General features: G+C 49.1%; 1 protein-coding gene across 1 annotated transcript; it reads left to right on the forward strand.

The window, feature by feature from the left end:
• The first annotated feature begins 1,975 nt into the window (after window positions 1-1,975).
• LOC144500803 (keratin, type I cytoskeletal 42-like) lies at window positions 1,976-12,395 on the forward strand. Its single transcript, XM_078224268.1, has 8 exons — window positions 1,976-3,208; window positions 6,074-6,156; window positions 7,033-7,189; window positions 7,275-7,436; window positions 9,446-9,571; window positions 9,656-9,870; window positions 10,828-10,895; window positions 12,143-12,395. Exons 1-8 carry the CDS (start codon window positions 2,831-2,833, stop codon window positions 12,235-12,237), a joined length of 1,284 nt encoding a protein of 427 aa, XP_078080394.1. The 5' UTR covers window positions 1,976-2,830; the 3' UTR covers window positions 12,238-12,395.
• The last annotated feature ends 12,625 nt before the right edge of the window (window positions 12,396-25,020 follow it).

The following is a 25,020-nucleotide window of genomic DNA, read 5'->3' on the forward strand; positions in this document are numbered from 1 at the left end:
CAACTGACTCAAGAACAGCTTCTTCCCTGCTGCCGTCAGACTTTTGAATGGACCTACCTTGCATTAAGTTGATCTTTCTCTGCACCCTAGCTATGACTGTAACACTACATTCTGCACTCTCTCCTTTCCTCCTCTATGAACATTATGCTTTGTCTGTATAGCGCGCAAGAAACAATACTTTTCACAGTATGTTAATACATGTGACAATAATAAATCAAATCAATCACACGGCCGAGGGTTCCCCATCAGAATCGTCACTGAGCAGTGCTGTCAAAGGAAAGTTACAGGCAGCCCATGAGGTATCCATGTTAACAGGACAGACGTTATTGACTGGGTCTCCAAGACACATCTTGACACTTGGTTGGTTCATTGTTATTGCCTACAGGAAGATGACCCCCCTGATTCTCGCCTGACCTCCTGAGTTTCCAGTATTTTCCTGTTTTTAACTCAAGTCAGTTCCTTTCCTCCAAACAGGATGGATTTACATTTATGTAGCAGCTTTCACACCCTCAGGGCATCCCAAAGCACTTCACAGCCAATCAAAAACAGTCATCGCTGTTCTGTAGGCGGATAGAGCAACTGACTGGAGAAGGTTGGGAATATGGGGGATTAGAAAGATGGGGTCGAGAATCATGGGGTGAGGCGAGGGAGTGGGAGGCGGGGAGGATGAGATGGGGGGCTGGGGAGGGTGAGGTGGGGAGGATGAGGTGAGGGGGAGGAGTGGGAGGTCAGGGGGTAGGTGAGGTGAGGGGGTGAGGGAGAATGAGGTGAGGGCTGGAGAGCATGAAGTCAGGGGTTGAGGAGGCTGAGGTTAGTCATGGGGAGAGTTAGATGAGGGTGAGGTGCAGGTTACCCTCCGGGTGCTCTGGTTTCCTCTCACAGATGTGGAGATGCCGGCGTTGGACTGGGGTAAGCACAGTAAGAAGTCTCACAACACCAGGTTAAAGTCCAACAGGTTTATTTGGTAGCAAATACCAGAAGCTTTCGGTGCACAGCTCCTTCGTCAGATGGAGTGGATATTTGTTCTCCAATAGTGCACAGACACAGAAATCAGGAGACAATACACATCTCTTTAACCTGTGTTGAATGCTCCCTCCACCCACATTATCTGTACCTTTAAGACCTGGCTGGCTGTAGAGATTTGCATTCTAATTAGTATTCTGTAACTTGATTTTGTGTCTCTGTGCCCTGTTTGAGAGCACATTTCCACTCCATCTGACGAAGGAGCTGTGCTCCGAAAGCTTAAGGTATTTGCTACCAAATAAACCTGGTGGACTTTAACCTGGTGTTGTGGGACTTCTTCCTCTCACAGTCCAAAGATGTGTGGGGCGACACGGTGGCACAGTGGTTAGCACTGCTGCCTCACAGTGCCAGGGACCCGGGTTCGATTCCCGGCTTGGGTCACTGTCTGTGTGGAGTCTGCACGTTCTCCCCGTGTCTACGTGGGTTTCCTCCGGCTGCTCCAGTTTCCTCCCACACTCCAAAGACGTGCCAGGTATTGGCCATGCTAAATTCTCCCTTAGTGTCCAAAGAACAATACAGCACAGGAACAGGCCCTTCGGCCCTCCAAGCCCGTGCCGCTCCCTGGTCCAAACTAGACCATTCTTTTGTATCCCTCCATTCCCACTCCGTTCATGTGGCTGTCTAGATAAGTCTTAAATGTTCTCAGTGTGTCCGCCTCCACCACCTTGCCTGGCAGCGCATTCCAGGCCCCCACCACCCTCTGTGTAAAATATGTCCTTCTGATATCTGTGTTAAACCTCCCCCCCCTTCACCTTGAACCTATGACCCCTCGTGAACGTCACCACCGACCTGGGGAAAAGCTTCCCACCGTTCACCCTATCTATGCCTTTCATAATTTTATACACTAAATGTGTCGGTTAGACGGGACTAGCCATGGTACTTGTGTGGATTAGAGGGATAGGGTGGGGAAGAGGTCTTAGGTAAAATACTCTGTCAGAGTCAGTGCAGATTTGATGGGCCAAATGGTCTCTTCTGAGCTGTCAGGGATTCTATGCACCTCACCTCCCTGCTAATATGTGACTCAGAGTCAAGTTTTGTGTTTACAGTGTTTGTGCTGAGCACATTGGGATGTTTTATCACATTAAAGATTCAATATAAACACAAGCTGCTGTTAAACTAAACTGTCTTTCAGTGAAAATAACCTCCAGCTGCCGCGACAGGTTACCCCAGAGCCCTGGGCAGCTGTACTCTGACTAATTCAATGTTAATTTTCAATGTTCTCCCCACCCACCGCGCCCCCAGACTGGAGAAGGAGCAGAAATCCCACCCCACTCAGTGCGAGCTTGCAGAATAAAACAACTCTTCCAAACTTGTAAAACCTGAAATATTGCAATCAACAAATCCAGTGACTGCTTAAAGTGGACAAGTCGCCACATCAGTTCTTTTAACCTATCCGGCTTGAAGGCAACTTTCAGCTTTCTTTAAATAAAACACAAAACATCCCACTAAAAAAACAGACAATTGAAATAATGATTTCTGTTTTTGCAGAGTGCATCCTGACAGCAGTTTTGCAAATCTTGCAGAAAGGCGGAGATGGGAAACTGGTTCTCCTCTTGCTGTAGTGTGAGGCACAGCCCAGGGTGTGTTTAGGGCAGGGTAACTATTCCATTCATCCATGTGTCAAACTGTCAGGTTGAGTGGTGAAAGGTTTTCGCTGAGAGCAGCAGTGCTGGGAGGGTTGGATCTCCTGCCAGCCTATGTGTGAGCAGGAGGAGGAGCAGTGACAATTTGGGAAGAGGGGATATAAGGTGAGGCAGGCTGAGTCTCGCAGTGTTGAGTTGGTAGCAGTCACTTGGTAGAAAGAAGCATGGCTTACAGCTACAGTATCAAGTCCTCAGGCTCCGTTAGACATGCTCGGAGCAGTGGGATCCCTGCTCGCTCTATGAGTGTGCATGGTGGGAGCTATGGAGGCTCCCGCATTGCCTCAGTGGGTTACAGCTCCAGCTTGGGGAGCAGTGCCTTTGGGGCGAGCTCTCTCTCAGCCTCTTCAGGGGGCAGCTTGAGTGAGAAAGCCACAATGCAAAACCTGAATGATCGCCTGGCCAGTTACCTGGAAAGGGTGCGTGACTTAGAAACTTCCAACAGCAAGATGGAGCTGGAAATCCGCCAATTGTATGAGAATGCAACTCCTGCTGCCAAGGACTGGAGTGCTTACTGGGCAACCATCAGCGGTATCCGCCAGCAGGTAAGGAGCCAGGAACTGCAGCTTGACTTGTACTAACTATTACAACAACTTCGAGCCAGATAGCACCTTTAACTAAATTAAACTGCCTGAGGTCCTTTGCATGAGCTTTATAAAACAAAGCCAATCAAGCCACATAAGGAGATACGAGTACTGTGTGCAGGGCTGGTGACGTGATTGCACTGGAGAGGTGCAAAGGAGATTCACCAGACTATTACAGTTAATTTATTAGACACAAGTAAGGCTCACATTAACACTGCAATGAAGTTACCGTGAAATTTCCCTAGTCGCCACACTCCGGCGCCTGTTCGGGTCAATGCACCCTAACCAGCACGTCTTTCAGAATGTGGGAGGAAACCGGAGCACCCGGAGGAAACCCACGCAGACACGGGGAGAACGTGCAGACTCCACACAGACAGTGACCCAAGCCGGGAATCGAACCCAGGTCCCTGGTGCTGTGAAGCACCAGTGCTAACCAGCAGTGCCGCCCCACATTTTATCTGTTCCCCACATAATCTTATACATCTCAATCATGTTCCCCCCACCCCACCTCTACTCCAAGGAGTATCCATCCAGCCTCTCTGCATAACTAAAACTCCTCAGCCCAGGCGGCATCCTGGTAAATCCCCTCTGCACCCTTTCCAAGGCTATCAAATCCCTCCTATAATGTAGATTGCAGAACCGCACACAATACTCCAGCTGTGACCTAGCCAACATCTTATATAGTTTCAGCAAAACCTCCCTACTTTTAAACTCTATCGCTGGAATTTTACTGCCCTGTGGGGCAGGGGAATTGGAGCGGGCGAGGGGCGGACTATGCAAGGGTCCATTGACCTCAGGCAGGATTTTACCGATTCGGGACCAACGAGGCAGGTACATTCCTGCCCCATGCCTCAGCTAATAAAGGATATAGGTAGACTCGATAGGAAAAACTTTCTCCCCTTAGTAGAGGGATCAATAACCAGGGGGCACAGATTTAAGGTGAGGGACAGGAGATTTAGAGAGGGTTTGAGGAGAAACGTTTTCACCCAGAGGGTGGTGGGAATCTGGAACTCGCTGCCTGAAAGAGTGGTAGAGGCGGAACCCTCACAACATTTAAGAAGCATTTAGATGAGCACTCGAAACACCACAGCACGCACGGCTACGGAGCAAGTGCTGAAAAATGGGATTGAAGTAGATAGGCGCTTGATGGTTGGCACACATATAATGGGCCGAAGGGAGAAGGTAGAACTCGATGACTCTAAGGTTTGGTTAGGGAGTGTTCTGAATGAGGAAAGTGAGGCACAGAGGGAATTGCAGAGCCTGAAGCTTAAATAACTGAAGGGATAGTCAAACCGAGAGGTTAAAATTGAGCTGTCTCCAGAGACCAGAATTTGAGGAATGCAGGTGGGAATTGAGTCAATGCTGGAAAGTTACCCTGGAACTGGGTCCAGCAGTTCACAGGGACCGGGCACAGTGGGGAGTGAAAGAGGAATAGAGAGCAGGCAGGCGGCACAAAGCACTCACCGTGTGGGAGCCATGAGGAAATGTGAATGGGGAGAATGTTCTGGACTGAACACTGGCATTGAAGGAGGAGCTGCAGACTGTTGGGGAAGCTCGGGATAGAGGGGCAGAGAGACAACAGCAGTCGCTGGCCTGGGGTGTGGGGGAGAGGGGAGACTGGCCGGGGTGTGGGGGTAGGGGAGACTGGCCGGGGTGTGAGGGGAGGAGAAACTGGGTGGGGGAGAGGGGAGGGTCGGTGGGGAAACTGGGGAGGTGGGGGGGGCAGGGTGGCTGGGTGGGGGGAGGGAGGGCTGGATTTGTGGGAGGGAGGGCTGTGTGGGGGGGCTGGATAGGGGAGGGGAGCTGTGTGGGGAGGGGGGAGCTGGGTGGGAAGTGGGGATGTGTGTGGGTGGGGGGTGGGGCTGGGTGGGGGGTGGGGATGTGTGTGGCTGGGCGGTGGGGCTGGATGGGGGGGTGGGGATGTGTGTGGGTGGGGGGTGGGGCTGGGTGGGGGGTGGGGATGTGTGTGGGTGGGGGGTGGGGCTGGGTGGGGGGTGGGGATGTGTGTGGGTGGGGGGTGGGGCTGGGTGGGGGGTGGGGATGTGTGTGGGTGGGGGCTGGGGCTGGGTGGGGGGTGGGGATGTGTGGGGGTGGGGCTGGGTGGGGGGTGGGGATGTGTGTGGGTGGGGGGTGGGGATGTGTGTGGGTGGGGGGTGGGGCTGGGTGGGGGGTGGGGATGTGTGTGGGTGGGGGGGTGGGGCTGAGTGGGGGTTGGGGATGTGTGTGGGTGGAGGGGGTGGGGCTGGGTGGGGGTGGGGATGTGTGGGGGTGGGGCTGGGTGGGGGGTGGGGATGTGTGTGGGTGGGGGGTGGGGCTGGGTGGGGGGGTGGGGATGTGTGTGGGTGGGAGGTGGGGCTGGGTGGGGGGTGGGGATGTGTGGGGGTGGGGATGTGTGTGGGTGGGGGGTGGGGCTGGGTGGGGGGTGGGGATGTGTGTGGGTGGGGGGTGGGGGGTGGGGGGGTGGGGATGTGTGTGGGTGGGAGGTGGGGCTGGGTGGGAATGGCAGGGGGTGGGGTGGCGGGGGGGTGGGGGGGGGGGCTGACCAGTGCAGGAGTGTGGAATGGAATGTGGAAGTCTGCAGTGTTACAAAACTGGCTCTAACTCTAACTGAAAGCAGTGACAAAGTAAAAGTTTACAGTTAGTTTATTGATTAGTCACAATTAGGCTTCCATTAACGCTGCAATGAAGTTACTGTGAAAATCCCCCAGTCGCCACGCTCCGGCGTCTGTTTGGGTAAATGCAGCTAAGTGTCAGTGATGTTGCTGTTGGCTGCCTCCTTCTCATTTATTCTCAGAAACTATTATTATTAATCTCCTATTTTCACAGATTAATGATTTCATCCTTGATAACTCCAGGCTGATGCTGCAGATTGATAACTCCAAACTTGCTGCTGAAGATTTTAAATCAAAGTGAGTAACTCTAGCTGTCTGATGTGTTGAGTGAGCTTTAATTTCTGACTCTCCTTTCCCGCTGGTTTGATTTCCGCATCGTCCGTTTTCAGCATTCTCTCGCCTCCTTCTTACCTGTTGCTGCTGAATGGATGATATTGAGTGGAAATGGAAAGCAGAAGGGAATTCTCACGCAGAATCCACTCTGCTGAGATGTGATTGAGTCGGGAACATCAAACAGCAGAAACCTAGATTCGTGCATTAGAGAAATGATCGCATTGTGGAGGGACCAGTTTTAAAAAAAATTAGTGTCACAAGTAGGCTTAAATTAACACTGCAATGAAGTTACTGTGAAAATCCCCCAGTCGCCACACTCCTGCCCCTGTTCGGACACACTGAGGGAGAATTTAGCACGGCCAATGCACCCTAACCAGCACGCCTTTCGGACTGTGGGAGGAAACCGGAGCACCCGGAGGAAACCCACGCAGGCACAGGGGGAATGTACAGACTTCACACAGACAGTGACCCAAGTTGGGAATTGAACCCAGGTCCCTGGCGCTGTGAGGCAGCAGTGCTAACCACTGTGCCATCTCTGCCACCGCACATGTTAGTCTATTCAGCTTTGTAGCATGACGTCTCTGTACTCATGATGCCTGGAGTATCCTGACCAGACACGGATCTGTAATCTCTTGGGAGAGACAGGAGTACCTATGGGAAAGGAGAACTCTGGAACGTCCCCTCACCCCCACCCGCTCCCATCCCCACTGCAACCCTCAGACCACTCAGGGAAAATCATTTAGATCAGAAAAGTCACTATAAAACGCACAGAATGCCTCTTAACCTCAGCATCAGGCAAGAACTAATAAGAGAGATTTTGCCCCTGTTTTGTGTCTGTAGGTTTGAGACTGAATTGGGGATTCGGTTGGCTGTGGAGGGAGACATCAATGGGCTGCGTGGAATGTTGGATGAAATGACATTGGATAAGAGTCAGCTGGAGATGCAGATTGAGGGCCTAAAGGAGGAACTGATCTACATCAGGAAAAACCACGAGGAGGTCAGTAACATCCATTTTGGTAAATTAATGCTATGAAGTTCCTTTCAGATTGGGAATATGGATTAACTGAATGTTTCCTCTGTAGGCGCTTAGGGGACTGCGTGGCCAGATATCTGGTAATGTCTCTGTAGATGTCACAGCTGAAAAGGGCCCTGACTTGTCGAAGGCACTGAATGAGATGCGGCAACAGTATGAGGAAATCGTGAGAAAGAACAAGGCAGAAGCTGAAGAATGGTTTGCGCAGCAGGTAATTGGGAACATGTGCGATTATTCCATTGTGATCACTCAACTATCACATCCTTCATTACAAGGCAGCAACAATTACCATTTTCTCAGATAACTGAGGCTTCAAGTCCCACTGCAGAGACTTAAGCCCATAATCCAGGCAAACACTCCCAGTGCAGTACCGAGGGAATGCTACACTGCGGGAGGGGCTGTTTTTCAGATGAGACTTTGAACTGAAGTCAGGTGGATGTGAAAGGATCTCAGGTCCCTCTGGTGTCCTGGTCAACAACGATCCCTCAAACTAAGCAAATTAACTACCCTTTAGCTCATTACTGCTCTGGGATCCTGCTATGCACAAATTGGTCACCCTGTTTCCTACGTTACAAACAGTCACTGCACTTTGAAAATACTTCATTAGCTGTAAAGCACAGGGCACGGGAGTGGTGTTGGTGGGGGTGGGACACAACAACAACAGTCCGGGGGGGAGGGGGTGGACAATGACAGTCCAGCGTAACTCCTTCCACAAACCTGTAAAGAAACAGCTAAAGCTAAAAGCAACCCTGGATGCAGTTCAGAAATTCAACATTTAAATACCAGAAGCTGAGTGGCCCTGGTTGAGCAGAAACTCAGAGGTTGAATGGTTGCTCTGGGATCTGATCCCGAACATTGGGTAAATTTCTGGCTCCCAACACCACGTCAGCACTGACAGAGCTCCAATGAGTGACCATGGTGTGATTTGTGACAGAACACCAATGACCAGAAAGGCCTTGGATACAACAGTTTCCAGAGGCCAAGGAAGTGGCCCCTGTGGAGGCTGGGCCCTTCAGCACGAGAGAGCTCTCAAAATTATTAATTAATATTAAGTTGCACCAGTTGCCATGGTGAGATTTGAACACTTGTCCAAAGAGCATTAGCCTGGCTCTCGAGATTACACGTCCAATGACATTACCATTTTGCCATCATCTCTCCCTTTAAATTCCACCAATGCCACGGGGGTCCCTGGTGTGCACCCACCATCCAATTAAAGTTAACAGGGGGCTCCCTGAGATTGGAGAACCAATAGGAAGCTCTCCTCAAACAACAATTCTACCATCCCGGAATCAGTCTGGTGAACCGTTCTGCTCTCCCTCTATGGCAATAATATCCTTCCTTAGATAAGGAGACCAAAACTGCGCACAATACTCCAGGTGTGGTCTCACTAAGTAAGGCCTGTACAGCTGCAATAAGACATCCTTGCTCCTGTACTCAAATCCTCCTGCAGTGAAGGCCAACATAGCTTCTTAACTGCTTGCTTTATCTACATGCGTGCTTTCAGTGACTGGTGTACTAGGACATCCAGGTCCTTTTGTACGTCAACATTTCCCAATCTATCACAATTTAAATAATACTCTGCCATTCTGTTTCTCCATCCAAAGTGGATAACGTCACATTTATCCATGTTATACTGCATCGGCTGTGCATTTGCCCACTCACTAAACTTGTCTCAATCACCTTGAAGCTTCCTAACATCCTCCTCACCACTCACCTTCCCACCAAGTTTTGTAATGTCAACAAACTTGGAAATATTATATTTGGTTCCCTCATCCAAATCATTGATATATATTGTGAGTAGCTGGGGTCCAAGCACTGATCCCGGCAGGACCCCACTGCCTGCCACTTAGAACAGACCCATTTATTCCTACTCTTTCATTCCTGTCTGCAAACCAATTCTCTTGGCTGTTTGAAAGTTAATCTCTGAAATCTTCCAATTCCCTATCTCCTTCAAAGTGTAACCCACAAGAAAATACCTTCAGCATGAGAATGGAACCATTGAACAGATTGCTGTGCTCCTGTTCTATATATAGCTTGTGATAATATAGCATTTGGGGGCCTGGTTTCAAAATGGTCCAAACTAAATTGGCACAATCTTTTATCTCAAAAATAGAATTATTTTAGTGTTAACCCTTGACGTCCCAACAGCAGTGTGATAGTACAGAGTTAGTGGTTTTGTTTAAAACAGGGTCTGTGAATTGTTCTAATTACTTGTTTCAGTGTGTGCTCGTGCAGCAAGAATTTTCCGTTAATGCTGACGCCATTCAAGCTGAAAAATCACAGCTCACCCAAGTGAGGCACACTGTCCAGGGACTGGAAATGGAGCTACAGAGTCTGCTCAGCATGGTGAGTACCGCACAGGAGACCAGTAACCCCACTGCCAGCAGCTTCTGGGGAGTCAGGCTCTGACTAATCTCCGTTTATCTGCAGATCTCATCTCTGGAGGGCAGTCTTGCAGAAGTTGAAGGTCGTTACAGCGATAAACGGAACATGCTCCAGATGGACGTCAACCGGCTGGAGGGAGAGTTGATGGATCTCCGGCTGAAACTAGAACAAAACGTCAAAAGCTACGCTGAGCTACTGGATGTTAAAACGAAGCTGGAGATGGAGATTGCCACATACCGTGCCCTGCTGAATGGATCTGGGTAAGAGAGCAACCAGAATAAAGCCAGCTCCTTCCAGCTTCACCCCTCTAACTAACTAAACATGTCAGATATGACATTGGTTTCTGAATTCTACCTGTCTGTACTTGGGGTGAGGTTGATGAATTCTTTGCTCTTAATAAGGGATGTTAATGTGAAATTTGGATCACTTTGCATTTCAGAACCAGTGCCAGGATCAATCCTTCCTACTTTGGTATAGCACAAAGTTGTTAACATAGAAGCATAGAAGCAGGAGGAGGCCATTCGGCCCTTCGATCCTGCTCCACCATTCATCACGATCATGGCTGATCATCCAACTCAATCGTAATCCTGCTTTCCCCTCATAACCTTTGATCCCATTCGCCCCAAGTGCTATATCCAGCCGCCTCTTGAATGCATTCAATATTAATAAAGTAACCGTCCACCTATCCTGTTGTGGAGATGTTCAAATGCCCACTTTTGATGAGCAAGCTGTCTGCGTTCGGGATCCTTCGATTCTCTGCACAGAAGTCCTGTAACTGGCGTAATGTTCCAATAATTCAGAGTTTTTAACAACCTGCTGTGTCGTTTAAGTTACTTCAATGAAATGATTGAATATTTTGGTGTCTCAGTGGGGGGTTTCTCTTCTCCCTGAGAGCCCCCCGACCCCTGCCCCCAAATCTTCAGCTCATAATAGAGGTCGAAAGGGATCAGAGCTTTAAGAAAATCAATTCCAGTTTACAAACGGGTGTATTTTGAACTCCTGTGACCTGGACTATTAACCGAGTCACAAAATCACCCCCCCCCCCCCCCGCCGCCCAAGGACCTTAATGAGATACCAGCTATAAAATGCTTTGGGGCATTCACAAGGTTATGGAAAGTGTTACACAAAAGCAGATTCCTTCACACTCTCACCAGTCCTTATGATGTTCCTGCCGGAGAGATTTGTGGATATTTATTGTTTATTCTTTATTTTACCAGCCAAATAAGAACATCACAAACTACAAAAGATCTGAGCACTACGGTTGTGGTCAAAGAGGAGAGGCACGGTGAGTTAGACATAACCTGTCCTCAAAGTGACTGCACAATCAGCTTGAACACAATGTACATTCAGAGCTTGTAGATAAGGCAGCGAGTGTCAGATGCTGAGAGGTTGTTTCCTGGGCTGAAGCATCTAGAATAATGGGTCCCGTTCTCAGGACAAGGATTCACGCTTTTAGGAATGAGATGAGTAGACATTTTTCACTCATAGGCTTGTGAACCGTTGAATTCTCTAGCGTAGGAAGCTGTGGATGACCCGGTCACTGAGACCATCAAACTCTGGAGGACTCGACAAATATCTGCATTGGCCGCTGGAGTGGAGTTGAGGTCAAAGATCAGATGAGTAGTGGAGTAGGCTCCAGAGGCTGCAGGATCAATTCCTCTTCCTATTTTATGTTCTTAACAGAGTGACAGAGACAGAGAGAGCCAGTTCCTTATTCCACAACTTCACTGCCTGCTGTGATACTGATTCACACACAGTGGGACAGTCTAATCCCAGTGGAGGGACTATTAGGCTGCCAAAATCCACTTCAGTTCCTCAATGAGTGGAGGAACAAATGTTTGGTGGGATGCCATCTCTTGATTGATATCCAGTGAGGTCTGTATGCATCCAGGGAAGAATTCAACTTCTCTCACGGTGCCCTCATGTTTGATTAGCCAAATAACGCTGACTGTCTCCACTCGCATCTGAGCGATGGTCATTGTATGAGTGGGCAGCTAGTGGCTGCGATATGGTCAAGAATGGAGGATGGGGGGAAATCAAAGTATGGAGCCAGGAATCATGAGGCAGAATGGGCTGGATGGTAATATGGATGGATTAGCCTTGCCCAAGACATGCACAGTATAATGTCCCCTTGTATTAAGCTGCCTAAAATACAATATAAAGCAATGAATACAACATAGGGATTGAGACGTTGGGAAACCAGAGAGGGAGAGAAGGGGCAAGGCCTAGCAAGATGGAGGTATCTGATGGCCAATGAGAATGTCTAATTGAATGACCAATGACCGGCGAGTGGAGGTGGAGCTCTGAAGATGGGTGTGATGTTTGACCAATGAGGGGAAGTTGGGGACAGGAGGTCATGTGATGAAACCTCCAGGGCTGTGTCCCATCAGAGTTGGCAACCAAGATGTGGTCAGAACTGTAACATCAGATATTTGATTTTACTAATTGCTGATTAATGAGCATCCGTTAGCCTCCAACAAATTATTCATCATCCAATCACCAGCCACTGATGATTCATTTGTCTCCTTACAGAACCTGTCATCACAAAGACAGTGCGGACTGTTGTGGAAGAGTCGATTAATGGACAAGTTGTGTCGAAATACACAGAGGACATCAGTGTCAAGTAATCCGGTTCTAATCATTTTGGGAAAAGTAGAGAAAAGACCAAAGTGAAAGTTATGTAACAGGAGGCAATAACCAAGCCCAGTAAACACAACTCTGAGTAATTTTCCTCTTTCTGTATTTCTGAAGATTGAATAAAGTTCTGTGGGAGCAGTTGTCCTGATTTGTTGTGTTTCCAGCTCCTCACAGCAGACACAAACCTTCCCCATAACATCCCCGCAAAGCTCAGCCAGCTCCAATGACCAGGCTGCCACAGTCAGAGACCATGAAACTTGGGTTAGAAAATAGGACACTCCCTCCACTGTAACTGGAACAAGAGACTGCACTAATTCCAATTCACACCAAGGTGTATTTCTGAAGTACCTTTAACCTCAAAGTGATCCACGGAATTACACAAAATTTCACACAGCCTCATAAGGAGATGTCAGAGCAGGTAACCTGGTCAAAGAGCAAAAAAAATTACAGTTTATTTATTAGTACAAAGAACAAAGAACAGTACAGCACAGGAAACAGGCCCTTCGGCCCTCCAAGCCTGTGCCGCTCCTTGGTCCAACTAGACCAATCGTTTGTATCCCTCCATTCCCAGACTGCTCATGTGACTATCCAGGTAAGTCTTAAACGATGCCAGCGTGTCTGCCTCCACCACCCTACTTGGCAGCGCATTCCAGGCCCCCACCACTCTCTGTGTAAAAAACATCCCTCTAATATCTGAGTTATACTTCGCCCCTCTCACCTTGAGCCCGTGACCCCTCGTGCTCGTCACTTCTGATCTGGGAAAAAGCTTCCCACCGTTCACCCTATCTATACCCTTCATAATCTTGTACACCTCTATTAGATCTCCCCTCATTCTCCGTCTTTCCAGGGAGAACAACCCCAGTTTACCCAATCTCTCCTCATAGCTAAGACCCTCCATACCAGGCAACATCCTGGTAAACCTTCTCTGCACTCTCTCTAACGCCTCCACGTCCTTCTGGTAGAGTGGCGACCAGAACTGGACGCAGTACTCCAAATGTGGCCTAACCAGCGTTCTATACAGCTGCATCATCAGACTCCAGCTTTTATACTCTATACCCCGTCCTATAAAGGCAAGCATACCATATGCCTTCTTCACCACCTTCTCCACCTGTGCTGCCACCTTCAAGGATTTGTGGACTTGCACACCTAGGTCCCTCTGTGTTTCTATACTCTTGATGGCTCTGACATTTATTGTATAACTCCTCCCAACATTATTTCTTCCAAAATGCATCACTTCGCATTTATCTGGATTAAATTCCATCTGCCACCTCTCCGCCCAATTTTCCAGCCTATCTATATCCTGCTGTATTGCCCGACAATGCTCATCGCTATCCGCAAGTCCAGCCATCTTCGTGTCATCTGCAAACTTGCTGATTACACCAGTTACACCTTCTTCCAAATCATTTATATATATCACAAATAGCAGAGGTCCCAGTACAGAGCCCTGCGGAACACCACTGGTCACAGACCTCCAGCCGGAAAAAGACCCTTCGACCGCTACCCTCTGTCTCCTATGGCCAAACCAGTTATCCACCCATCTAGCCACTTCTCCTTGTATCCCATGAGCCTTAACCTTTTTAACCAACCTGCCATGTGGGACTTTGTCAAATGCCTTACTGAAATCCATATAGACAACATCCACGGCCCTTCCTTCGTCAACCATTTTTGTCACTTCCTCAAAAAACTCCACCAAATTTGTAAGGCATGACCTCCCTCTTACAAAACCATGCTGTCTGTCACTAATGAGATTGTTCCGTTCTAAATGCGCATACATCCTGTCTCTAAGAATCCTGTCCAACAACTTCCCTACAACGGAAGTCAAGCTCACCGGCCTATAATTTCCTGGGTTATCCCTGCTACCCTTCTTAAACAACGGGACCACATTTGCTATCCTCCAATTCTCAGGGACCTCACCTGTGTCCAAAGAAGTGACACAGTGTCACAGTAGGCTTACATTAACACTGTGATGAAGTTGTTGTGAAAATCCCCTAGTCGCCACACTCCGGTGCCTGTTCGGGTATACTGGGGGAGAATTTAGCATGGCCAATTCACATAACCAGCACGTCTTTCGGACTGTGGGAGGAAACTGCAGCACCCGGAGGAAACCCACGCAGACATGGGGAGAACGTGCAGACTCCAGTGACCCAAGCCAGGAATCGAACCTAGGTCCCTGGTGCTGTGAGGCAGCAGTGCTAACCACTGCATAGGAACAGGCCCTTCAGCCCTCTAAGCCTGCACCGACCATGCTGCCCATCTGAACTAAAACCCTCTACCCTTCTGGGGACCATATCCCTCCATTCCCATCCTATTCATGTATTTGTCCAAACGCCCCTGAAAAGTCACTATCGTATCCGCTTCCACTACCTCCCTGGCAGTGAGTTCCAGGCACCCACCACCCTCTGTGTAAAAGACTTGTCTCGTACATCTCCTTTAAACCTCCTTTAAAGAGATTGGTTTTAAGGAGTGTCTTAAAGGAGGAAGGAGCAGAGACAGATATTTAGTTGAAGGAACTCCAGAGCTGAGGAGGTGAAATCCTGGCTACCAAGAGTGGGGCAATTCAAATTGGGGGATGGGCAAGAGGCCAGAATTAAAGGGGTGCAGAGATCTTGGATGGTTATTGGCTGAAGGAAGTTGCAGAGATGGGGAGGGGATTTGGAAACAACAAGGGGAATTTTAAAATCGAGGTTATGTGAGGGTCGGTCTGAGTGAGCACAGAGATGATGGGTGAATGGGATTCGGTGAGTTTGGAGAGGGGCTGCAGAGCTTTGGATAACCTCATGTTTAAGGAGGGTACAATGTCGGTAGTTGGACAGCGAGAGGAATCGTTGAGTCCAGAGGTTACAGAACCACAAATGGGGGATTCAGCAGCAGATGGATGATACAGAGCCACGGTCAGGCAATGTCGCACAGGGGAATTAGGTGGTGTTGATACATAGATGTGGCTGTGAGTTTATCTCGGGGTTAAATACCAGAGTGTGGTGTTGCCGGAGTGTCAATCTGACACCTGATAAGCTCTCCTTTGCTGATTGGTGATCTGTTCAGCTGCTCCGTGCCCAGTTGTGATGGCAGCAGGAGGTGAGGGCAATGTGGTTGGAGGCCTGACTGGCTCTGTCTGAGCCCAGTAAGAAGTCTCACAACACCAGGTTAAAGTCCAACAGGTTTATTTGGTAGCAAAAGCCACACAAGCTTTCGGAGCGCTGCCCCTTCGTCAGGTAAGTCTGAGCAGCAGTGGGGGCTGCGGGGCTTCCTGGATCTCAGGCCAGCCAGCTGTGTGGCTTGAGCCAGCTGTGGAGCCTGGTGCTCAACTCAAACCAGCTGGCCAGCCTCCTCACCAAGCTGGTTCTCCCGCAGGCCTTGCAAATCCTCGATGCGTCCAGGAGTGATCTCAGTTCCTTGGCTTCCCACAGCAGCCTGAACCCCGGCCAGTTCCCCAGTGAGCCTCAGCCACTGCCCCCACTTCAGCAGCCTCAACGTGTGTGGAAACCTTGAGGGCATCTTCTAACCGAACTTCTCCCTCTTCAACTCCATCACCGCCTCCAATAACCTGAGCAAGAAGCTAGCAGCCAGGAATCAGCCAATGATAGAGATTATCCCGATATAGTATATTTTTTATTCTTCAATGGGATGTGGACGAGTTGAGCCTCATTCATCTCCAATCCCTAGGAGGCCATGGCGGAGGGTAATTTTTAAGAGTCAGCCGTGTGAGGCTCTGGAGTCGCGTGTAGGCCAGACTGGGATTTCCATCCCTAAGGGACATTAATGAATCCAGTGGGTTTTTGTCACAATCGACAATGTTCATTTTTATTGAATTCAAATTTCACCATCTGCCGCGGGGGGATTCGAACCCGGGTCCGCAGAGCATCACTCTGAGTCCCTGGATTACTGATCCAGTGACAATACCACTGCCCCACTGCCTCCCCCTGCTTAATAACTTCTTTATATTTTGTGGTAGTCAGAACTGTAAACTGTCCTCTCAGTGTGACTCACAATGCTTTCTTAAAGCTTAATAACCTTCACATAACTTTATAGATTTAATCATACTTGAAAGCGGGGATCCTCCATGCTGGCGTTTTGGGTGAGATCGGCATGGCAACCTTCCGGCACTCTGCCGGTGTTTCTGACAGCCGGGAGCTAATCGCCGCTGGGGGGGTTGGGGAGGGGAGGGGGTGTGGGGAGTTGGGGGGGGGGGGGGGGGAGGGGGGTGCTAAAGCACATTGAGAAAGCCAGCTACAGTACCATTGCCCCCACTTACTAATGAACAGGGAGACCTCCACCCACAACCCACCCCCCACTGAAATCAGACCTCCCCCTCATCGTGGCATTGCTACCCCCCACACACCAACATGGCTCACCGGCACCGGGGCATTAGGAACCTCCCGGTGAGTCCCCTGGCAAACCCTCGACAGGAGAACCCTCTGCCACTCTGCATTACGGATCAGTGGGCGGCAGGAGGGGGATGATCGGGGCCAGTGATTTGGGACGTAGGGTTCTCCGTGCCCCCACCAACCGGCCACCCCAGGTCTGGCTCTGCCCCTCTGGCCCCACCTCTTGACACTGCCCAGTGCCCAGTGGGCAATGCCAGGGTGCCCGGTGGGCAGTGCAAGTGTGCCAGCATTGTCCAAGGTGCACCCCCCCTTGTCCCCAACATCCTCGGGAGGTCTCAATGGCCTCTGGTTCTGCCTGCGAGGCCATCATGACTGGTCCACCTTGCTGGGAACTAGCTGTGATTCTCGCCGGAGAGATAACGTCCCGGCTGGCGATTGCGAGGGTCGAGCTGGCGATTGGGAGCGGCGGGACGGGGAATCGGGCTGGGTGGTGGGGGTGTTCATGGGGTTGATCGGTCCGGGTGGATGGGGGGGGATGCTGCGATAGGCTGCTGGCCGCTGCGGTCGGTGGAGAGTGCTAATGAGCTACATCGGATGATGACATTGGGTGCCAGGACTCCCAGAGACAAGGCCCCAGAATGGGTTTCAGCAGTGGGTAGTTGTTGTAAATAATGATGGCACCGTCAGGATCTGTGTTGACGCAGTGCAGTTGAACCAAGCGCTGTTCAGAGCACATCACCCTGTGAGGACAGTGGGACAGGTGATAGCAGACATCCCGAGGTGTTCAGCATTCGCAATGTGAAATGTGGGTTCGGGCAGATCCTGTTCGATGAGGAATCCTCAACAATAACCACATTCCTGTCTCTGATAGGCAGATCTCATTTTCTTCATTTGCCCAATGGGATCCGCCCTGGCAGTGAGGTTTTCCAGCGATGACTGGAGTCACTGGATCCAGGACAACCCTGTGAGATCATTGTCAATGGCATCCTGGTTTGGGATCGCGCTTTGCAAGAACATCAGACATGTCTTTGTTTCTCCTCGACAGAATCCAGAGCATCCAATTCAATGTTAACCCCGTGAAAGGCAGATCCAGGGTCAGCCAGGCTCCTTACGAGGGTCATTTACTCACGGCAATGGGGTGAAGCTCGATCCAGACACGACAAGGGGATGTGGCAGATGGCCATTCCCATGGACAAACACTCTTTACTGCACTTTCTTGGGATGACCAATGATCTTTGTAAGTTTAACCCGTGTTACAGTGAGGTCACGGAACATCTTCATCATTCTAGCACCTTCTGCTGTGAGGGTTACATTCCCATTCGACCCCTCCTGATTCACGCATGGGCACAGAAAGCGGCCAATCAGCTCCTGAGTCTGTTGTGCCATTTAACCAGGCTGCGGCTGATCTGTGTGTACCTCATCTCATCTTCATCAACCTCGTTTTCTCCACCTAACTTTACCCCAACTCCCACCTTTAATCCATATCCCTCTCACCCTTAGCCAATAAACTTCCTCTGTCTTCACCGCTCCCATTGATCTCCAGCAGCTGAAACATTGTTACAAAGAACAAAGAACAAAGAACAATACAGCACAGGAACAGGCCCTTCGGCCCTCCAAGCCCGCGCCGCTCCCTGGTCCAGGATTGAATCCTGAATCCAGGATCCCCGCCCAATTTTCCAGCCTATCTACATACCAATATCCTATCCACCGAGCTGTCCCTCACAGCTACGATGCTTTGTTCATTACAACCTATTAACGCCCCCCCAACCCCCCCATTCCAGACCATGTGATCTCCAGGGAGAGGTGAAAACCCAGAGTGAAAAACCCCAGGGCCAATATGGGGAAAAAAAAATCTGGGAAATTCCTTGGGAGAGAATTTGACTTTTTCGCTTCTCTTTGTCAGAATGTTGAGTTCACTCCTGAAAGACTTGGTTTTCATTTTGAGCCAATGAACCTTGACCTGGATTCACTGAGCAGCAGAAATCGTTTCTTCATCTCCTCCCAAATGAATCCCTCCGTCATTTTGTCCACCATCCATTATTCAAGTGAGGTGAACACAAGCCAGGTTTATACAACTTGTCCCCCATCATTAAACTTCTTCACCGCTGCTATCAGTCTGACCAATCTACACTGCGCTCCCTCCAAAGACAGTGAGACAATGGACGAGATACTCCGGCCTCTCAGCCACGTGTTTCCTGCCAGTGGGAGGTGGTGCGTTATTCGCTAGTGGTGGGATTCTCTGGTCCCGCTGCTATCAATGGGAATTCCCATTGGCGTCACCCCATGCCGGCGGGAATCCTGCGGGAGAGGGTGCGCTGCCGGCGGGACTGGAGAACCCCACCGACATGAATGGCCGGAAAATTCTGGCCATTATTTTTAAGAACTGAACACAGTTACTCCAGAAAGGATGACGGCCAAGACTTTATCATCACTTCCTCCTCTTTCTATTTGAGATAAAGGCCAACATTTCACAAGCCTTTTGGATGTGCCTTTCCGCTAGTTTTAAATGATTTGTATATCTGAAAAGCCAAATCCCTTTGTTCCATCCCAGTTTCAAGTCTCCACCATTAAGAACATATTGAAACTTGTCTTTGTTGGTTCCACTGTGGATGACCTCATGCTTCCTGCATTGAGCTCTCCCTGTGGAATGACGCACACTCTCACTCACTTCATTAGAAACACAAAAGGTATTTATTGATAATAAAAACTGTCCAGAGACAAGCTGCCCACCCAGCTGCCCTCTTCCCCACCCGGAGGAAGGTGCCCAATTCTGGGCACCACACCTTGGGAAGGATGTCAAAGCCTTGGCAGTAGAATGCAGTGGAGAATTAGCAGGAGAAAGGTTAGGTGGACAAGGTGGGGCTGTTACTGTGCCATCAGAGAAGGTTAAGGGGAGATTTAATCGGATGTTCTAAACACTTACAGGTTTTGATAAAATAAATAAAGAGAAATGGTTTCCACTGCTGGGAGGGTCAGTAAACCAAGGACACAAATTAAAGGCAATTGGCAAAAGAAGCAGAGAAGTGAGAACAATATTTTTATTCACTGTGTTGTTGTGATCTGGTTGGTAGTGTCCAAAAAGGCAGACCTGCCATCCCAGGAATCAGCCTGGTAAACCTTCGCTGTACTCCTCTATAGCAAGGATATCCTTCCTCAGATAAGGAGACCAAAACTGCACACAATACGCCAGGTGTGGCCTCACCAACGCCCTGTACAATTGTAGCAAAACATCCCTATCCCTATACTCAAATCCTCTCGCTATGAAGGCCAACGTACCATTTGCTGCCTTTACTGCCTGCTGTACCTGCGCGCTTACTTTCAGATGGATTATAGATGGACACGGTGAGAAGTCTCACAACACCACGTTAAAGTCCAACAGGTTTATTTGGTATCATGAGCTTTCAGAGTGCTGCTCCTTCCTCAGGTGAAGAGGCAGCACTCCAAAAGCTCATGATACCAAATAAACCTGTTGGACTTTAACCAGGTGTTGTGAGACTTCTTACTGTGTTCACCTCAGTCCAATGGTGGCATCTCCACATCATGATATAGATGGACACCAAGGCCTCGTTGAGTATCCACCTCTCTCAATTTACACCCATTCAATAATCTGTCTTCTTATTATTCCTACCGAAGTGGATAACCTCACATTTATCCACATTATACTGAATCTGTGTTGTGGGAAAAATCCACCAGTAGTCAGACTTCGAGATTCAGAAAATACGATTTATTAAATGGAGCTCCATGGAGACAAAGTACTTGGTCTGTAGCAAACCTTCTCTCAATTGTATGCCGGGAGCGGTTCAATTTTATACCCTTTACACAATGGGTAGACCGGTGATTCGAACATTATCACATTGTTTAAGTGAGTACAAGTATTTAACATTTTATGAATGGGTACATTTCCCCATGTTTACAAGAGTACAAACAGGTATAGACATTTAGCATTTTATGAATGGGTACATCTCCTTATGTCTGTATCTATCAATGGCTAGTTTTGTCTCGTTCAGGTGCTAATCGGTTCCCTCGCATTCATATTTCCCGCCTTCCTTTAACATTAATCTATGCTCTTTGTTTTGGGGTTTCCTTATCTTAAAAGATGTCTTGACCCTTGGCTTTGGCTTCCTGAGGTGTTTGTTTGCTACGAGTCACTGTCTGTGATTTGGAAATGGCTTGTCTGTTAGGTTTTTCTGAACAGCAGGAGCCTGTGTCTGCTCTTTTGGCTTTCCCAGTTAACCCTTTATGTGCCAGGCAGCCATTTTAGAGTGTGCTTTCTTGTATTGCCATTTTAGAGTGTGCCCCCCTTGTATTTTCCCCCTTACAATCTGCCATGCAGATTCCCACACACTCAGCCTGTCCAAATCATGCTGAAGCATCTCTGCATCCTCCTCACAGCTCACCCTCCCACCCAACTTTGTAACATCTGCAAATTTGGAGGTAATAAATTCAGTTCCCTCTTCCAAATCATTAATATATTGTTGTTCCTGTTAATTCTCAGATACTTTCAACCAGTTTGCTTACTCCAAGGTTTTACCCCGGTGTCCTTATTTGCAAGATGGACAAAGGACAAACACAAGTAAATCTGGTCCGTCGTCACGAAGGTGAGTCTCGATGGCCGCTTCTTCCTTCCTTCTTTCTTCGGTCCATCTTCCGAATGGGCAAGGCCGTCTCCCCTGTCGAGTCTTCGCTGCTGGTCTCTCAAAGTGTCCCTTTATCCCCCAGCCTGTTTGCCTTTCCAGAAACTTCTCTGGCTTCCGGCCAATGAGGTTCCAGGATGGGGTTCCAATACCCAGTGGGTTTCTTGATGTCTGCCTGACAGGACACCAGGGTCCGCCCCCCAGGTGTCCATCTCCCAGGAACTTTCGGTGACGGAAAGTCTGGCCCGATCTGGGCTTCTAACAATAGGCTGGTGCATTTCAATGAGGTGCAATGATCTCCTGCTAAGTATCAAGTAGGTTGTAACGACCTTTGATGGGTGGTTGATGGGTCAGGCGCAGACACGTTTGTGTATTGTACAATTGGCCTGCCTGAGGTTTGACTGTGTTTGATTTCAATGTGCCCAATTCTTTAATTTAAGATATCCAATTTTATCAGCCTTAAAACTAGGCCCTGTTTATATCACCACAATATAATGTGAACTGTTGGGGTCCGATCCCTGTGGAACCCCACTAGTCACTGACTGCCAATCAGAAAAAGACCCATTTATGCCAACTCTTTGCTTCCTATCTGCTAACCAGCTTTCTATCTCAAGACATTATCTGCAATCCCATGTGCTTTAACTTTACATTGTAGTCTGTTATGTGAGACCTTGTCTGAAAGTCTAAATAAACCATATCCACTGGTTCTCCTCGGTCAACTCTACTAGTTACATCCTCAAAGAATTCCAATAGATTTGTCAAGCATGATTTCCCTTTTGTAAATCCATGCTGATTTTGTCTGATTATAACCACTGCCTTCCGAATGCCGAGTTATGAATCCTTGATAATAGACTCTAGCAACTTCCCCAGTCCCGACGTTAGGCTCACTGGTCTATAGTTCCCTGTTTTCTCACCACCTCCCTTTTTGAATAGTGGGATTACATTAGCTACCCTCCAATCTGTAGGAACCAGTCCAGAGTCCAAAGAATTTTGGAAAATGACCACCAAACATGATCGATGAGGGAGTCGGGGGTTATGGGAGGCAGACAGGAAAGTGAAGCTGAGACCTTAACCAGATCAGCCATCATCTTATTGAATGGTGGAGCAGACTCAAAGATCAACACGCTGTCAAACCTGCTGCTAAAACCTCTGTTCCTATCAGTACGAGAGGCTGTTCCAAAAGCTCCTGAAATCAACCAGGAATTATCTTTATTCCTGTATGAGAGTGGCCCATTGGACACAGGATTACAAGTCAGTGATACCACAGATAAACAAAGAGGTTAGAATCCTTGAGGGGAGTGATTTGATTTGATCTATTATTGTCACATGTATTAACATACAGTGAAAAGTATTGTTTCTTGCGTGCTATACAGACAAAGCATACCGTTCATAGAGAAGGAAAGGAGAGAGTGCAGAATGTAGTGTTACAGTCGTAGCTAGGGTGTAGAGAAAGATCAACATAGTGCCAGGTAGGTCCATTCAAAAGTCTGACGGCAGCAGGGAAGAAGCTGTTCTTGAGTCGGTTGGTACGTGACCTCAGACTTTTGTATCTTTTTCCCGATGGAAGAAGGTGGAAGAGAGAATATCCGGGGTGCATGGGGTCCTTAATTATGCTGGTTGCTTTTCCGAGGCAGTGGGAAGTGTAGACAGAGTCAATGGATGGGAGGCTGGTTTGAGTGATGGATTGGGCTACATTCACGACCTTATGTAGTTTCTTGCGGTCTTGGACAGAGCAGGAGCCATACCAAGCTGTGATACAACCAGAAAGAATGCTTTCTATGATGCATCTGTAAAAGTTGGTGAGATCATAGCTGACATGCCAGATTTCCTTAGTCTTCTGAGAAAGTAGAGGCCGTTGGTGGGCTTTCTTAACTATAGCGTCGGCATGGGGGGGACCAGGACAGGTTGTTGGTGATCTGGACACTTAAAAACGTGAAGATCTCGACCCTTTCTACTTCGTCCCCATTGATGTAGACAGGGGCATGTTCTCCTTTACGCTTCCTGAAGTGGCTGAGAAAACTGTTGCAGTTCGGGGCAAGAAATATATAGCTGGAAAGATTTTGGCTGTTTGTCCTATTCTTATGTCAGTAAAAGGGTTACGATTCTGGTAAAGTGATAAACTATTGGCGCATCTGAGGTCAGAATGTGAGTTTGACCGACAAAGCCCCTGAACCTCAGGACAGAAAGAACATAAAAATCTCTGATGCGGAACTCACAAGTAATTTTGGAAAGAAGCCGATACCAGATTGAACTTGGAAACAAAGCTTTGAAAATATTCCCAAACTGCCAGAACCAGTGATGTTCTATGCAAATCAACTCACCAAACTTGATCACTTTCCACTCTTCCCACCACCTACACCCTTATCAACTTTGGGTGTTTTCACATTATTGACTAATGCTTGTGCATTATTCAACTGGCCCGGTGAGATTTTTATTGAATTCAGTTTGTAAAGAATGCGGTTTATAATTAGAGAAATTGCAAACAACATTTCTGGGGAAGATTAAACGCTGAGTTCATCAGAAGGAAAGAGTCAGCTGACAAGTGACTGGTATCGCGTGAATGTTTCATTGGCAGTGCCTTAACTCAGATTCCTGTAAAGCAAAAAAAACTTGTCAAACTGCTTCACAGGAGCAATTATCCAACAAACCCTGACATTGAAGCACGTACGGAAACATTGGCCGCGATTCTCCCATCACGACCCGCAACGTTTCTGGTGGGTCGGGCTGGGAGATGCGCGTTTCGGACCATTTCGCGGGTTCCCCGCCAGCATTTCCCAGCCGGAGAAAAATGGCGCCTCCGGGAACCCGCTGACAATCAGTGTGTTTAGCATGAGCTTATATACCGTTACATGCCATGATCGGAATCCACACGGCAATCTTCGCCCACGTCTGCGTCTCCCACCTCTTTGGCGTGATGTAACTTTGGCGTGAATCAGAATAGGTATTTAAAAGTCTCAACCTGGCGTGGCAGCCTTGGACTGGCGTGAGGAGGTAGGTGCTGCTAGCGGAGCGCGGGCGATGCTGCAGGCAGGCCCTGGAGGTGCCTGGTGGCCTTTCTCCTGCTGTCTTCAGGTGCTGGCCTGTGGACCAATGATATCTGTTGGCGGGGGCGGGGGGCTTCTATTTCCTCACAGCTCTCTGGGTGAGGTTCCGTCAGGGAGTCCCACTTCCCCTGTGCGCACACCACCCCACCCCCACCTTTCCTTCCCCCCCTCCCCCTCCCCCCAGCCAGCACTGTCACGCACTGTGGGGGGCAGCTTCGAGGGCGCCCGCTCACCCTCCCCCCTCCAGGGCACTCCGCAGTGGCATTGTCTTGCTGCAGGGTGTCTGCGTGCTGGTGTTCCAGGGTGGGGGAGGAGTGCACCATGTGCTGACTGAGGCCTAACCAGATGAAGCAGCTGCTGCTCCAGGCCGGGGTGCAGAGGTTCAGACACGGACTGCATGGAATCTGCTGTCACTGGGAACACATCAAGTGCTGCTTTGCAGTCTGTCCCTGCCCTGTGACACGGACCAGCAGCACACGCCTGTAACGGATGCTGCAGTTACACACATAGCAATGGCTCAAGGGAGCGTAGTGCCCACGTCTGCCCACCGACCTGCATAATCTGTGCCAGCATTGATGGGGATCTCACACAACCCTAATCGGGCCACGCATGGCACCATGGATTGTGTGGTGTTGCCAGCTCCCACAAGTGGGGTTCTGGCCCAAGTGAGGGATTGGGGTGGTGCTGGATCTATGCAGCCAATGAGAATAATCCGTCATCCTATGCTGTTTCCAAACCCAACTGTGCAGATGGATCTGGGTTTGCTCGAT

Source organism: Mustelus asterias, chromosome 11, assembly GCF_964213995.1.
Source record: "Mustelus asterias chromosome 11, sMusAst1.hap1.1, whole genome shotgun sequence".
NCBI classification, from domain to species: Eukaryota; Metazoa; Chordata; class Chondrichthyes; order Carcharhiniformes; family Triakidae; genus Mustelus; species Mustelus asterias.

What these genes read in the sequence shown, in the direction of transcription:
- LOC144500803 (XM_078224268.1), top strand. Translation starts at nt 2,831, where the DNA reads ATGGCTTACAGCTACAGTATCAAGTCCTCAGGCTCCGTTAGACATGCT. An exon ending in GCTGAAGATTTTAAATCAAA is followed by an intron (nt 6,157 to 7,032) that starts GTGAGTAACTCT and finishes TTGTGTCTGTAG; the next exon opens with GTTTGAGACTGAATTGGGGA. An exon ending in GCCCTGCTGAATGGATCTGG is followed by an intron (nt 9,871 to 10,827) that starts GTAAGAGAGCAA and finishes TTATTTTACCAG; the next exon opens with CCAAATAAGAACATCACAAA.